We start from the raw sequence: 12181 nt of genomic DNA, 5'->3' as shown, positions 1-12181 counted from the left end.
CTCCTCTCGCCGCCCGGGGTAACCCGCCTCCGCGCGCACGGGGCGGGGCTTTCACGTGGCGGACTGCGCCTGCGTGAAGTCGGCGGGGGGCCTGCGCGGACGTGAAGGTCGGTGGGAAGGACCCCCTGGAGCACGGCGCGGTGAGGCGAGGAGGGCGCGGCGGGGCGATGCGGCGCGGGGCTCCGGGCTGTGTTCACTGGGGGGACTTTTCCAGTGAGATCCTGTTCCCGGGCGGGGACGGGACGACGGAGGGGCCGCGAGTGTCGCAGCCGGGGTCGGGGCTGTCTGGTGAGACGACCGAGGCTCGAAAGGCCCTTGTGGAGGGGGTCGGGCTGGCCCGAGGGCCCCGGGGAGCGTCCGGGGAGGGACGCCCGCCCTACCCCACCCCCACCCCAGCACAGCGGCGGCGCGTGTCTAATTCAGGGGATGTCATTACTGGCAGGTTAATGAGCCTGGGTAGGGAGAAAATTGCACCTTTAGTTTTCTCTGTGTGAAATGGGCATTTCCTTCCGTGACTGGCAGGTGTAGCGTTAACAGGGCCCTCAACTAAGTCGGGGTTTCTAGTGGGGATGACCGTCAGTGATGGTCGGAGGTAGAGTACGTGCAAGTTACCACAAGCTATCGTCTACACTAATCACTGCTGTGACTGGATCTTGGTGTTCATGCGTCGGAAAAGCAGCCTATATACTGGAATAGCAGGAACTTGTTTTTTAAAACGTCTTAATATCTATTTCGACATGGTTGGTTTTTGGTTTTTTTTTTTTTCTTGCAGCGCTCAGCATTTCATTTAACGCACCTAAGCACTTTATTTAATGTGGCTACTTGACAATGTAGAATCACGGATGTGCTCACGTTATGGTTCTGTTACGGTCGCAGGTTTCACCAGATGTCTGTACTGGTGTCAGGAAAGGCTAATATCCAGACCTGGGCTCACTGGCAGACGGGTTCCACAGCTGGCGGGTCTCACCTTTGCACTCCACTACATGCTGCAAGATCCCCAGCAAGTCACTCCCCTTCCTGAGCCTCAGATATTTGTTTTTAAAGATTTTATTTATTTATTCATGAGACACACACAGAGAGGCAGAGCCATAGGCAGAGGGAGAAGCAGGCTCCCTAAGGGGAGCCCAATGTGGGACTCGATCCCAGGTTCCCCTGGATCACGACCTGAGCTGAAGACAGAGGCTCAACCACTGAGCCACCCAGGCATCCCTTGAGCCTCAGTTATTAATCAGTCTGCAGTCCCTTAAAAGTCTTACCAACTGTGAGCTTCTGTTACAACCAGATCTTAAAATAGTGTCATGGTGGCTATTCTGATACACGTTTTAAAGATCTTATTTATTTATTCGTGAAACACATAGAGGCAGAGACGTAGGCAGAGGGAGAAGCCAGCTCCATGCAGGGAACCTGATGTGGGACTCGATCCTGGGACCCCAGGATCACACCATGAGCCAAAGGCAGACGCTTAGCCACTGAGCCACCCAGGCGTCCCCTGGCATTTTTTTTTATTAAAGAGTTTAAAAAAAAAATTTAAAAATCAAAAGAGTTTCAAGTACGCAGACCAGGATCTCTGGTCTAGCACTAATAGAAATGTAATGCAAGCCATGTGTACGATTTATAATTTTCAAGTAGCCATGTTAAATCTGAAAAATTGTGAAAACTAATGTTAAATTTTTATTTAGCCCAGTATATCCAAAATTATTTCAACGTGTCAAAAGGTGATTGTGTATAATTTGTCTACTTTTTTGGGCATAAAGTCTTTGAAATCAAGTGTGTAATTTATACTTAAAGCATGTCTTCATTTAGATTAGACTCATTTTAAGTGTTCACATGTGGCTAGTGGCTACTGTACTGGACAGCACAACTCTAGCCTATGTATCCACAAATTTTGCAGAAAAGGCATGCTTGAGAGAACTTCCCTGTGCAGAGGCCCAGATGGTATTTTTTAAAATAATACATTATAATAGCTTTAACTTTTGAAACAGCAGTAAACGAGATATGCTAAAAACATCTTATTTAATCTTTACAACCTTATGGTGAAAAAAGAACAACAACCTTACGGTGAGGTCAGTAGGATCATCTTCATCTTGCAGTTGAAGAAATGTATGCACAGAAACGTCAAGGAATGGGCCTAGTCACACAACAGCTCTGGCTAGTACTCAAATTCCATTCTGACTTCAGTGACTGGTCTCTCAGATCATGGCTTGATAATATCAATAGCTTATGTCTGTTGGGGGCTTACTGTGCCAGCACTGTGCTGCACACCATGTATCTGAGCTTCATTCAGTCATTGCTACAGGACTGTGTGGGCAGTGGTTATAGTTAACCCCAGTTCACAGGGCAGGAGACTGAGACCAGAGCAGTGAGTGCCCCAGGACTCATGGGTGGTTGTTTGGCAAAACCGAAATCTGAAAGCAGGCTTTCTAATATCAGTATTCGTGCTTGTAATCCGTTCTCTGTCTTCTTTCTGCCTTTTGTGACTACAAACCCAAGTAGACTTCATTATATTTCTGACCTGTGCCAGGCCCTGGAGGAAAAAGCCAGAGTTGGACCTCATGAGATTTGCTCAGCTTTTCTCCCGCTTCCGCCCTGTGGGACTGTCCGCCCTCCAGCACCTTGACCCTCTCAGAGTCAAATGGGCAGGAGGCAGGGAGGGGCCCACATGGCTGAGGGCTGCATGGCTGACTCGAGCCTGCAGCAGCTCCCCCTTGCAGCTGCCCATTGGCCAGGGGAACCAGAAGAATGTGAGCAGCCTCAGCTCTGACCTGAGCCAGCCCAGCCCCACGGCCACTCAGGAAGAAGAGGAAGGTAGCTTTGGGACCCTCTCCAGCAAGTACTCTTCGAGGAGAATGTTCCGAAAGTCAACAGCCCAGTTGTATAACCTGCGGCTCAGGGAACAGAGTGCTGAAGATGAAGAAAGAGAGCTGGAGCCAAAGTCATGGCGGGGCCGGAAAAACACCCCTTACTGGTACTTCCTTCAGTGCAAACACCTGATCAGAGAAGGAAAGGTGAGGGGACCTTTGGATTCTGTTGGTCCTGGTTCTACTTCCTCTGTAGCCTAGTGTTTTGGAGGAGCCACCTTACCTGACCTCTACATACTTAGATGCTCAGGGCTCTTCTCTGTCTTCACTCACTCTGGTTGCTACACCAGGTGATCTGCCACCCCCTGGCTTTCAGGCTCCCCCTTCACTGCAGTTCTTCTGTTCTTCTCTCCAGCCCAGCCCTCCCCATATACATATCCGGCTACCTCACCAGCTCCCTTACACCCACCCACACTGGCCTGAAATTTTGGTTCTCAGCCTTGTTTTGACTGCACTGTTTTCATCTCATTAAATGGCGATCCTACTGTTTCATCTGTCCAGGTCAGAAGCCTTTGCGCCATCCCTGACTCTTCTATTTCTCTCTCCAGCTGGAGCTTTAAAATATGACCAGTCTTAACCCTTCTTGTAGTATTCCCCCTGAAAGCCCAGGCCTTGCCTTATCCTCAGCTCCTCAGCTACCACGACGCTTGTAAGTGGGCTGCCTGCCATTCTCACCACCTCCTTCTCCCATGTCTGCACAGTGCAGAACCACCCTGTTAAAGCAGAAAGCAGATTATGTTACTCTTCCTGCTAGGACTTGCAAATGTGTTCAATGACATCGATGTTCGTATTCTTAGGTGTTGATAATGACGTTGACATATGTTTAAAAATTTCTTAGAGGTGTATGTTGAAGATGTGGGGAATGAAATAATGGAATGTCTATAAATGTGCTTTATTTTTTGTAAATATTTTATTTTGGGGGGAGAGAGCATAAAGAGAATGAGCAGGAGTGAAGAGGAGAGGCAGAGGTAAAAGGACTCCACCCCCCATGTGGGATTTGATCCCAGGATTTGGGTTCATGACCTGAGCTGAAGGCAAATGCCTAGCCAACTGAGCCACCCAGGCACCTTGTAAATGTGCTTTAAAAATTCCATTTTGGGGGTGCCTCGGTGGCTCAGTTGGTGAAGCGTCTAACTCGATCTCAGAGTCATGAGTTCAAGCCCCATGTTGGGGTCCATACTGGGTATAGAGCCTGCTTTAAAAAAAAAAAAAAAGATTTCAGTGTGGAGTGGGAGTACAGAGTGTGCATGAACAAGATTGTTAATCATTATAGTTATTTTTACTTTTGTGTATGTTTGAAGTTTTCCATAATGAAAACTTGAGAAATAAAGAAAAGCCAAAGTCCTCACAAAAGCTTATGAAGCCTGCAAGGTCTGCCTTCCACTCTCCTTACTTCTCTACTCTTATCTCCCCTTCCCTCACTGCTATAACCATCCTGGTCTCCTCTCTGCTTCTCCAACTCCCAGGTACACTCTTGACTCAGGGCCTTTGCACTGTTTTCTCATATAGTGGTGTTTTTTCCCTTACCTCCTTCAGATTGTTGTTCTGTCACCTTTTGAGTGAAGCCCTGCTTGGCTGTCTTATCTAAAACTGAATCTTCCAGGGTGCCTGGCTGGTTCAGTTGGTTAAGTGTCTGCCTTCAGCTCAGGTTATGATCTTAGGGTCCTGGGATAGAGCCCTGTGTTGAGCTTCCTGCTCAGTGGGGAGTCTGCCTCTCTCTCTCCCTCTGCTCCTCCCCCTCTGCTCATGATCTCTCTCTCTCTCTCTCTCTCTCTCTCTCTCATAAATAAATAAAATCTCTTAAAAACCCAGGAAAATCTCCCATACCCTTTTTTTCTGGCACTTCTTGCTTTATTTTTGTTTTAAAACCTATCACTGGGGCACCTGGGTGGTTCAGTCAGTTAAGCATCTGCCTTTGGCTCAGTTCCATGATCCCAGGCTTCTCCTCCTCCCAGGCCCTGCTCGTGCTCTCTCTCACTCTTTCTCTGTCTCTCTTTCAAATAAAATCTTAAAGAATAAAATAACAACCTATCACCATTTGACATAGTACATATTTTTTTTATTTCACCTGGCATCTGTCTTTTGCACATTAGAAAATGTGTTCCATGAGGAGCCTCCCTCTCGTTCATGGCTATATCCCCAGCAAATGGACCTTGCCTGGTACATAGTAGGATTCAGTAATTACTGGTTGAACCAATGGATGAAAACAATAATTAAGTTGTAAGGGGGTGAACTGAGGATTTAAAGGAGATGGTATTGGAGTAGGGATGGGGTAGAGATGACTGTGGGGTAAGGGGATTTGCAGCCAGAGGAAGCTGGTCACTCAGGGCTGCTGTCTTATGCCATCTCAGAAGGCTGCTGCTGTGAATGGCCCCATGTGGTTGTGCCACACAGTGGCCCCAAGTGTGCCCACCATCCTGGCCAGAACCCAATCTCCCATACCACTTAGGCCCAAGGGGCTGCCACTATAGGTGGGGTCACCAAGGAAGTAAAGGCAGGGCAGATCCCAGGATTTGTAGAATTAACATTTTCTGAGGACCTACTGAGGGCCAGGCTCTGGCTCCACTCTAGGCCCACAAGGAGACAAAGACATGGCCCTGCTTTCGAGGAGTTCATTGTCTGGCTGGAGGGAAGGCAGCCATGGCAGCAGGACCAAGAGCTTTTGTAGGTGGTGGGAATTTAGTGGGCTTTTCTTCCTGGCCACCATGAAGCTCCCTTGCTGCAGAGCCCAGGGACCAAGAGGCTGGTAGCAGAGGCCCAGGACAGCTGTGTGGTTCCTGGGCAGGCTGGGGGGGTGGGGGCAGGGGGAGTCCCTCAGTCTCAGTTTCCCTCTCTTTGCTGAGGGTCTCTGAGGCCTCCCTAAGCACCCCTCCCCCCATGTCCCTTCTCCCTGCAGCTGGCTGAGGCCCTGGATCTGTTTGAGCGGCAGATGCTGAAGGAAGAGCGACTTCAGCCCCTTGAGTGCAACTACACTGTACTGATCGGGGGCTGTGGGCGGGCCGGATACCTGAAGAAGGCCTTCAGGCTCTACAACGATGTGAGTGCGGGGCTGGGGGCAGAGGGGTAAGGCTTCAGAGGGCATGGGTTTTTGAGGCAGAAGGAGCTGGGTGCGCATGGCAGGATGTCAACTGCTGGGACATTACCATGGCCAGATTAACCTCCTGGCCTCTGTTTCATCCTCTGTAAAGTGGAGGGGATCTTGGATGATTATGTGAGCTGGGTGGAAAGTCTTCCATTCCCTGACTGGACTGCAGCAGCTCCCCCTCCCCCCACTCCGCCTCCCTTCTCCACTGCTGCTCCTGTTGTGTTTACATTGTCTCACCCTTACTGTCCACATGGGACACATATACGCAGTTTGCGTCCAAAGCTGGTCCTTTAGAAAGGGGCTCTTGTGCCTCTTGGAAGGTGGTTTCACTTTATATTCATCCACTTCTTGTGTTGTATTTATTTTCAGAGCTGGGAAGCTATGTCCTGTGTAGTCGTGAAAGCTTTGCCTAAGAGGATAGTAGGCTCTAGTAGAAATAATCCAACCCTCTCTTGCAGCCAGAAGCTTGGGAACATCCTTTATCCCAGCAAGACTTACTGTCCATTTGGGATGTACCTCCTCGAGGCCTGATCATCTCTAGCTGGAAGCAGGGGGGGGAATTGTGGTTCCAAATGATAAAATAACATAGCCTCTGAAAGACCTAAGGACCCATCACGGTAGAGAAAGACAGGAAGCTTCCCTGACAAGCCACCTAGCAGCAGAGCATTCAGGTGCTAAGTGAGGGGCAGCTAGTGCTAGGGGGGTGTTTGTTGTGTTTTTTGGTTCACAGTCCAATAGCAGCTCTTAACTCACATTTGAGAGGACCCTTAAATCACCACCTGTCACCTCAGAGATGTACAGTTCACTCTTTCTTACCTTAAGTTATTCTCTGTCAATTTGCTTCTTTTTTTTTCTAATAAAATTTTTACTTTGGAATAATTTCAGATTCATAGAAAAAGTGCAAAGACGTAAAGAAAATTCCCGAATACCCTTCCCTCTGCTAATCCCTGTAGTAGCATCTCATGCCTTGACGGTCTATTTATCAGAACTGAGAAACCACTCTTACTAGAAACTGAACTCCAGATTTTATTTGGATTTCACCTTTTTTTTTTCCCACTGAGATCTTCTTTCTTTTCCTGTATCCAGTCTGGGTCCCCACGCTGGCTTCTCCATTTTGTGATACTTTTTGAATTTCCTTTTTGTCCATGACATTGACAGATTTCAGGAGTACTGGTCAAGGATTTTTTTTTTAAGATTTTATTTATTTATTCATGAGAGACAGACAGAGAGAGAGGCAGAGACACAGGCAGAGGGAGAAGCAGGCTCCATTATGCAGGGAGCCTGATGTGGGACTCGATCCCAGGTCTCCAGGATCACGCCCTGGGCTGAAGAGGGCGCTAAACTGCTGAGCCACCCCGGCTGCCCTGGTCAAGGATTTTGTAGAATGTCTCTCCATTTGTACTTGTGACAAGGCTGTGGTTATGGGCTTGGGGAAAGGCTGTCACAGAAGCAAAGTGTCCTTTTCCTGCCAGGGGACTTAGCACACGTGACAGATACCTTGGTCACTTGGCGAAAGTGCTGTTTGCCAGGTTTCTGCCCCTATTCGATTTTTCCGTGTGTGTACTTTGCCGCCCTCATTACTGTTGTTGATTTTTTCTTTGTTATGTTTCGTCCTACCTGGAGTGTAAGCTTGATGCAAACAAGCAGTATCTGTCCTGGTAACCACTGGTAGCTGGTGCCTGGCTTACAGTAAGTCCTCAGGACACATTTGTCATGTACATGAGTTCACACACGGCATACATCATCCTCATAGTTGGATCACCATCCTCATTTTTCAGATGAGGAAACAACGGCCACCATGTTTGAGGTGAAGTGCCATGTCCAAGGTCACTGTGCTTGTGAGCATTGGAGCTGGGATTTGAGCCCCAAACAGCCTGACTCTGAGCACAAGGCTCTTTTTTTAAAAGATATTTTATTTACTTAGAACAGGCAGGGGGATCTGCAAAGGGAGAGGGAGAAGCAGGTAACCCACTGAGCAGGGAGCCCGATGCGGAGCTGAGAGAGCATCAGGAGGATTCTGCTAAAGGCATCTCAGGCCCAGAGTGGGCTGACAGCCATGGGGAGGATGATGCTTTCCTTGGTGCATCTGGAGGGCAGGTTTTCAGAGGCCCTCTGGCTGAGTCAGGGTTTTGGAGAAGTAGGCTCTGACATGTCACTCAGCTCCACCTTAGCACAGGTCCTGCCAACTGGCCTGTTAAATGCAGGAACAGAGTTCTTTCCAGCTTTCCCTCAGGGCGGCTGTCACCTGTTTGTCCAGCTGGCCCAGAGCTACCTTCAGGTTTCTTTCCATCTCCACAGATGAAAAAAAGGGACCTGGAGCCCACAGATGCCACGTACACAGCCCTGTTCAATGTCTGTGCTGAGTCCCCCTGGAAGGACTCTGCTCTGCAGAGTGCCCTGAAGCTCCGGCAGCAGCTCCAGGCCAGAAACTTCCAGCTCAACTTAAAAACATACCATGCACTGCTGAAGATGGCTGCCTTGTGCGCAGACCTCAGGATGTGCCTTGATGTGTTCAAGGTAAGGGTGCCCCTTCCTTCCTTCTCCCCCACCCGGGGCCAGTCCCATGTGGCAGATGTGAGGCTATGGCTCTTGATGTCCCTCCCGCAGGAAGATTCAGGGGCTGATGAGGAATCGGGCTTGGGTTCACCAATTGGCAGAGGCCTCAGTCTGACAGATAAAGAAGCCCTGCCCCTAGGAGGGTGGTGGGTTGTGTGTGCTACTGTGTGCTACGACTCTGTGTGAGACTCCTTGGTGCCATAGAGGAGGGCAGGGCATCACAGCAGTAAGGATGAATCAATGCTCACCAGGGAAGGCATCCTGCTTAAAGCAGTGGGAACAAAAATCGCTGGTTTCCAGGAGGTGCCAGGTTTGAGGGAAGCAGGTGGTGAGCAAGGGCATGGGATTGCTGAGCAGGGTCTTGTCTGCATCAGTGCTTTGGCTCATAGTCACTCTCTCCCTCTCTTTTTTAATGTGCTCCATGCTGGAGTTCAGAGTTCATGTGGGGCTTAAACTCTCGACCCTGAGATCAAGACCTGAGCTGAGATCAAGAGTTGGATGCTTCACTGAATGAGCCATCAAGGTGCTCTCTGTAGCTGCTTTTATTCCTCAGCTATAAGAAGGGTTTTTATCCCCAGTTCCAGAGGAGACCATGAGGAGGTTTAAGCAGGGAGGACCAGGACCGGGGTGGTAGTTCTGCGCTCTCGGGTTGGGAAGGGAGACAAACGTGAATTAACACCTAAAGGAAGGCTCTAGGTCCTCACAACTAAACCTCAGGAGAACTTCAGCATGCCCTTGGCAGCCTTGTCTTCCCTCAGGCCCATGGACACGCTCATTCTCTGCTCTTAGGTTCTGTCTTGCTTTTCCCACTGCTGACTGATGCTTTTCCTCACTGCATGTACTGAGGTCCCACCTGCCCACCACAGGAGAAGGGGCCTGTTGGATCGTCCAGGCACCACGTGGTGCAGAGCAGCCTGTGACCAGCCTCTGGGTTGGCTGCCTTGAGGTGGCCTGCTCTACAGGAGAGGCAGGATCATGGGGTCTCAACCCTGGAGACCTCCTTGAGAGTGATAAATCCTTCCCAAGGGTGCCATGTGAGGGGCAGGTAGTTGAAGCCTCCAGAAGAGGTCAGTGTGGCTGATTGGCCTCTGACCTGTCCGGAGATGTCATTGATATTTTATGGAGGTTAGTCTGTGGGGAGAGAGACCAGTTAAGAGACAGTTGGGAGACAGTCCCAGACAGAGCACAAACTAAAACCTCACTGAGAGGGGCGCCTGGATGGCTCAGTCATTTAAGGGTCTGCCTTCAGCTCAGGTCATGATACCCGGGTCCTGGGATTGAGCCCCGTGTTGGGCTCCCTGCTCAGCAGGGAGTCAGCTTCTCCCTCTCCCTCTGCCCCTTCCCCTGCTTATGTGTGCATATGTGCACACTCTCTCAAAGAAATAAGATCTATAAAATGATAAAACCTCTCTGAGGTGGAAGGGTTGGTGACGGGGAGAGTCAGAAGTGGCTGATGGTGGGGTAGGGTGGGAACACCTATGCTCACAAGAGGGACAGAGGAAGACAGGCTCGAGGAGGAGACCCTTAGGAGCTGAGGGGTGGAAGAATATTTCAAGAAGGCAATGGCCAAGCCTGACAGGCTCGAGAGAGGCCAGGGGTAACAAGTGTCATAAAAATGTGCATGGGCACTATACCTTGTTGTGGAGGTGTTCCAGAGATCCTCCAAGGCAAGTCCTGCCTGTGACCCTGCTCTCTGGATGAGGAGGCTGAACCCAGGGAGCTTCATGCCTTGCCCACACTCACAGTTAGCCAGTAGCAAAGCTAGGACTTGAAGCCAGCTCTGTGCAATTTCAGTGCCTTGAGCACAGGGGCTAAAACTGGCTGCTGCAGTGGTCTTTGCAGAGGGTCTACCCAAAAGTGATCACATCAACCAGGAAGAGCAGCCTAGAAGGAGAGGAGGAGGGAATGCAGGCAGCAATTGGACAGCTCTGCTCAGGGGCTGGTTCTGAGCCATCCCAAAGCCAGATTCAGGTCCCACCTCTTCTAGATGCATGGCCATGGCCTGCCCCAGGAGTGTCTGCCCTGAGTCAGACCCATTGGGCCTGGGCTCTGCCACAGGTTCGCAGTGTGGCCTCTACTCCCTCCTCCAGGAAATCGTCCAGAAAGGGCATGTAGTCACAGAGGAGACCTTCAGTTACCTGCTCATGGGCTGCATCCAGGATAAGAAGACGGGTTTCCGATACACCCTACAGGTCTGTCCCTTCCAGCTCTGTCTTTCTGCCTCTCCCGCTGCCCCTTCCCACGTGCACCTGTGTCAGGTGCAAATGATGACCACGTGTCCATTTGAGCACCTGTGACTGCCCCTTGCAGGTGTTGTTATGTTTGCAATAGTTTGGCCTTCATAAAGCATGCTGCTTCCGGCCGTTTTACAGATGGCGGGGGAGGAGGGCCTTAGAAGGGGCATGGCTGCTGCCACGTGAGGGCACAACCAGCCCATGCTCTTTCACTCTGCCAAATGGCCTTCCATGCCACTGGCTCAGATCGGCTAAGCTTACAGTCTCTGAAGGCCTGCAGCACACTTACATGGAATGTTTGTTCCAGCTCACCTCCCACAGGCCCACACTCAGCATCTCTGCAGGTGGGACCCAGGGATCTTCAGTTAGTCCTGAGAGATGTGCATGGACATCAGAGTTGAGACCCATTGCTCTGATTCCACCTCAGATCCCCTGAGAGCACTGCCCCCCTGGCCCTAGGCAAGTGAGGTGCCAGTAGTAGCAATGGTGCCAGAGCTCCCCTGGAGCTCTTCAACTTAAGGTGGGGCCCACAGACCTGCAGCATTAACCTCACCTGGGAGCTTGTCAGAAGAGCAGGGTCTCAGCCCCACCTGGGCCTACTACATCCATATCAACATTTCAGCAAGATCCCCAGGTGGTTGATCGACACAGAGGCTGAGCCCCAGTGACCTGGGACAGCCCTGGACCAAACGCATGCCTCTCCTCAGCAGACTCTGAAAGCAAGAGCTTTATAGTAAAAATCAGCCAAGATCTAGTTTCTTGCTTTCTTTGTTCTAGGTCTGTTGTAGTTAGAAATGCTAATAGCTGGCTTGTGTTGTGCACTTGTTAAACTGCTCAACCTAAGCACCATCAGCCCTGTTTTACAGACAAGGAAACTGAGACTCACAGAGGTTGAGTAAGTGGCCTAAGGTCACACAGCTATTAAGCAGATCTGGGATTTGAACTGAGGCCCATCTGACTCCCAAGAACCTGAATCTGTGCTAAACCTCAGGTCTCTGCTGAGACCTTTGCCCTACTTAAGACCCTCTCTGGTGGGCAGCAGACCTCTTGCAGGTTGCACCCACCTGGGCCTGACTGACTCCTTGCCTTGTCTGCACACTTACCCCTGATGAAGACAGAAAGTTAGATGCGAGCTCTCATCCCACCAAATGTGGCCACCCTTTGAGCCCACAAAGAAGCCAGTGTGACCAGTGAGCCCTGTGTGGCATCTCCTGGCACCTTAGAAACGATGTCAGAGTGACCCAGACATGATCAGAGTGGCCCTTTGTGGAGAACACACTGAGTGTGCTAGGTGCTGTGTTGTGGGGTAAGAATGAGCTCATCTCAAGAGGAAACAGGGCTGCCTGGGGCCCCAGCTTAGGGGGTGCTCTTCCTGGCTGAACCCCCCTTGCACTGTCCCTGCCCTGTGTTCTTATACTTCCTGGAGGCTGCAAGGGGCAGGACATGCA

The 12181-nt window shown here is 50.5% G+C and overlaps 1 protein-coding gene across 10 annotated transcripts in view; it reads left to right on the top strand.

The window, feature by feature from the left end:
• The window catches only part of LOC140638930 (ATP synthase subunit f, mitochondrial), a 57430-nt gene that overhangs the window by 36946 nt on the left and 8303 nt on the right, over window positions 1-12181 (top strand). For 2 of the 10 annotated variants that reach the window (XM_072837058.1, XM_072837063.1), the window contains exons 1-5: window positions 14-107; window positions 2494-3005; window positions 5755-5895; window positions 8242-8460; window positions 10590-10691. In XM_072837058.1, the coding sequence (XP_072693159.1) occupies window positions 2553-3005; window positions 5755-5895; window positions 8242-8460; window positions 10590-10691 (915 nt within the window). In that variant the 5' untranslated portion in view covers window positions 14-107; window positions 2494-2552. Of the gene's footprint in view, window positions 1-13; window positions 289-342; window positions 356-2493; window positions 3006-5754; window positions 5896-8241; window positions 8461-10589; window positions 10692-12181 lie in introns of those variants that run through there. The other 8 variants (XM_072837060.1, XM_072837064.1, XM_072837069.1 and 5 more) reach the window with 7 other exon arrangements.

This window comes from Canis lupus, chromosome 8 (genome assembly GCF_048164855.1).
Source record: "Canis lupus baileyi chromosome 8, mCanLup2.hap1, whole genome shotgun sequence".
Classification (NCBI taxonomy): Eukaryota; Metazoa; Chordata; class Mammalia; order Carnivora; family Canidae; genus Canis; species Canis lupus.
The sequence above is the reverse complement of the archived record's forward strand: the minus strand, read 5'-3'. Positions and strand labels throughout refer to the sequence as shown.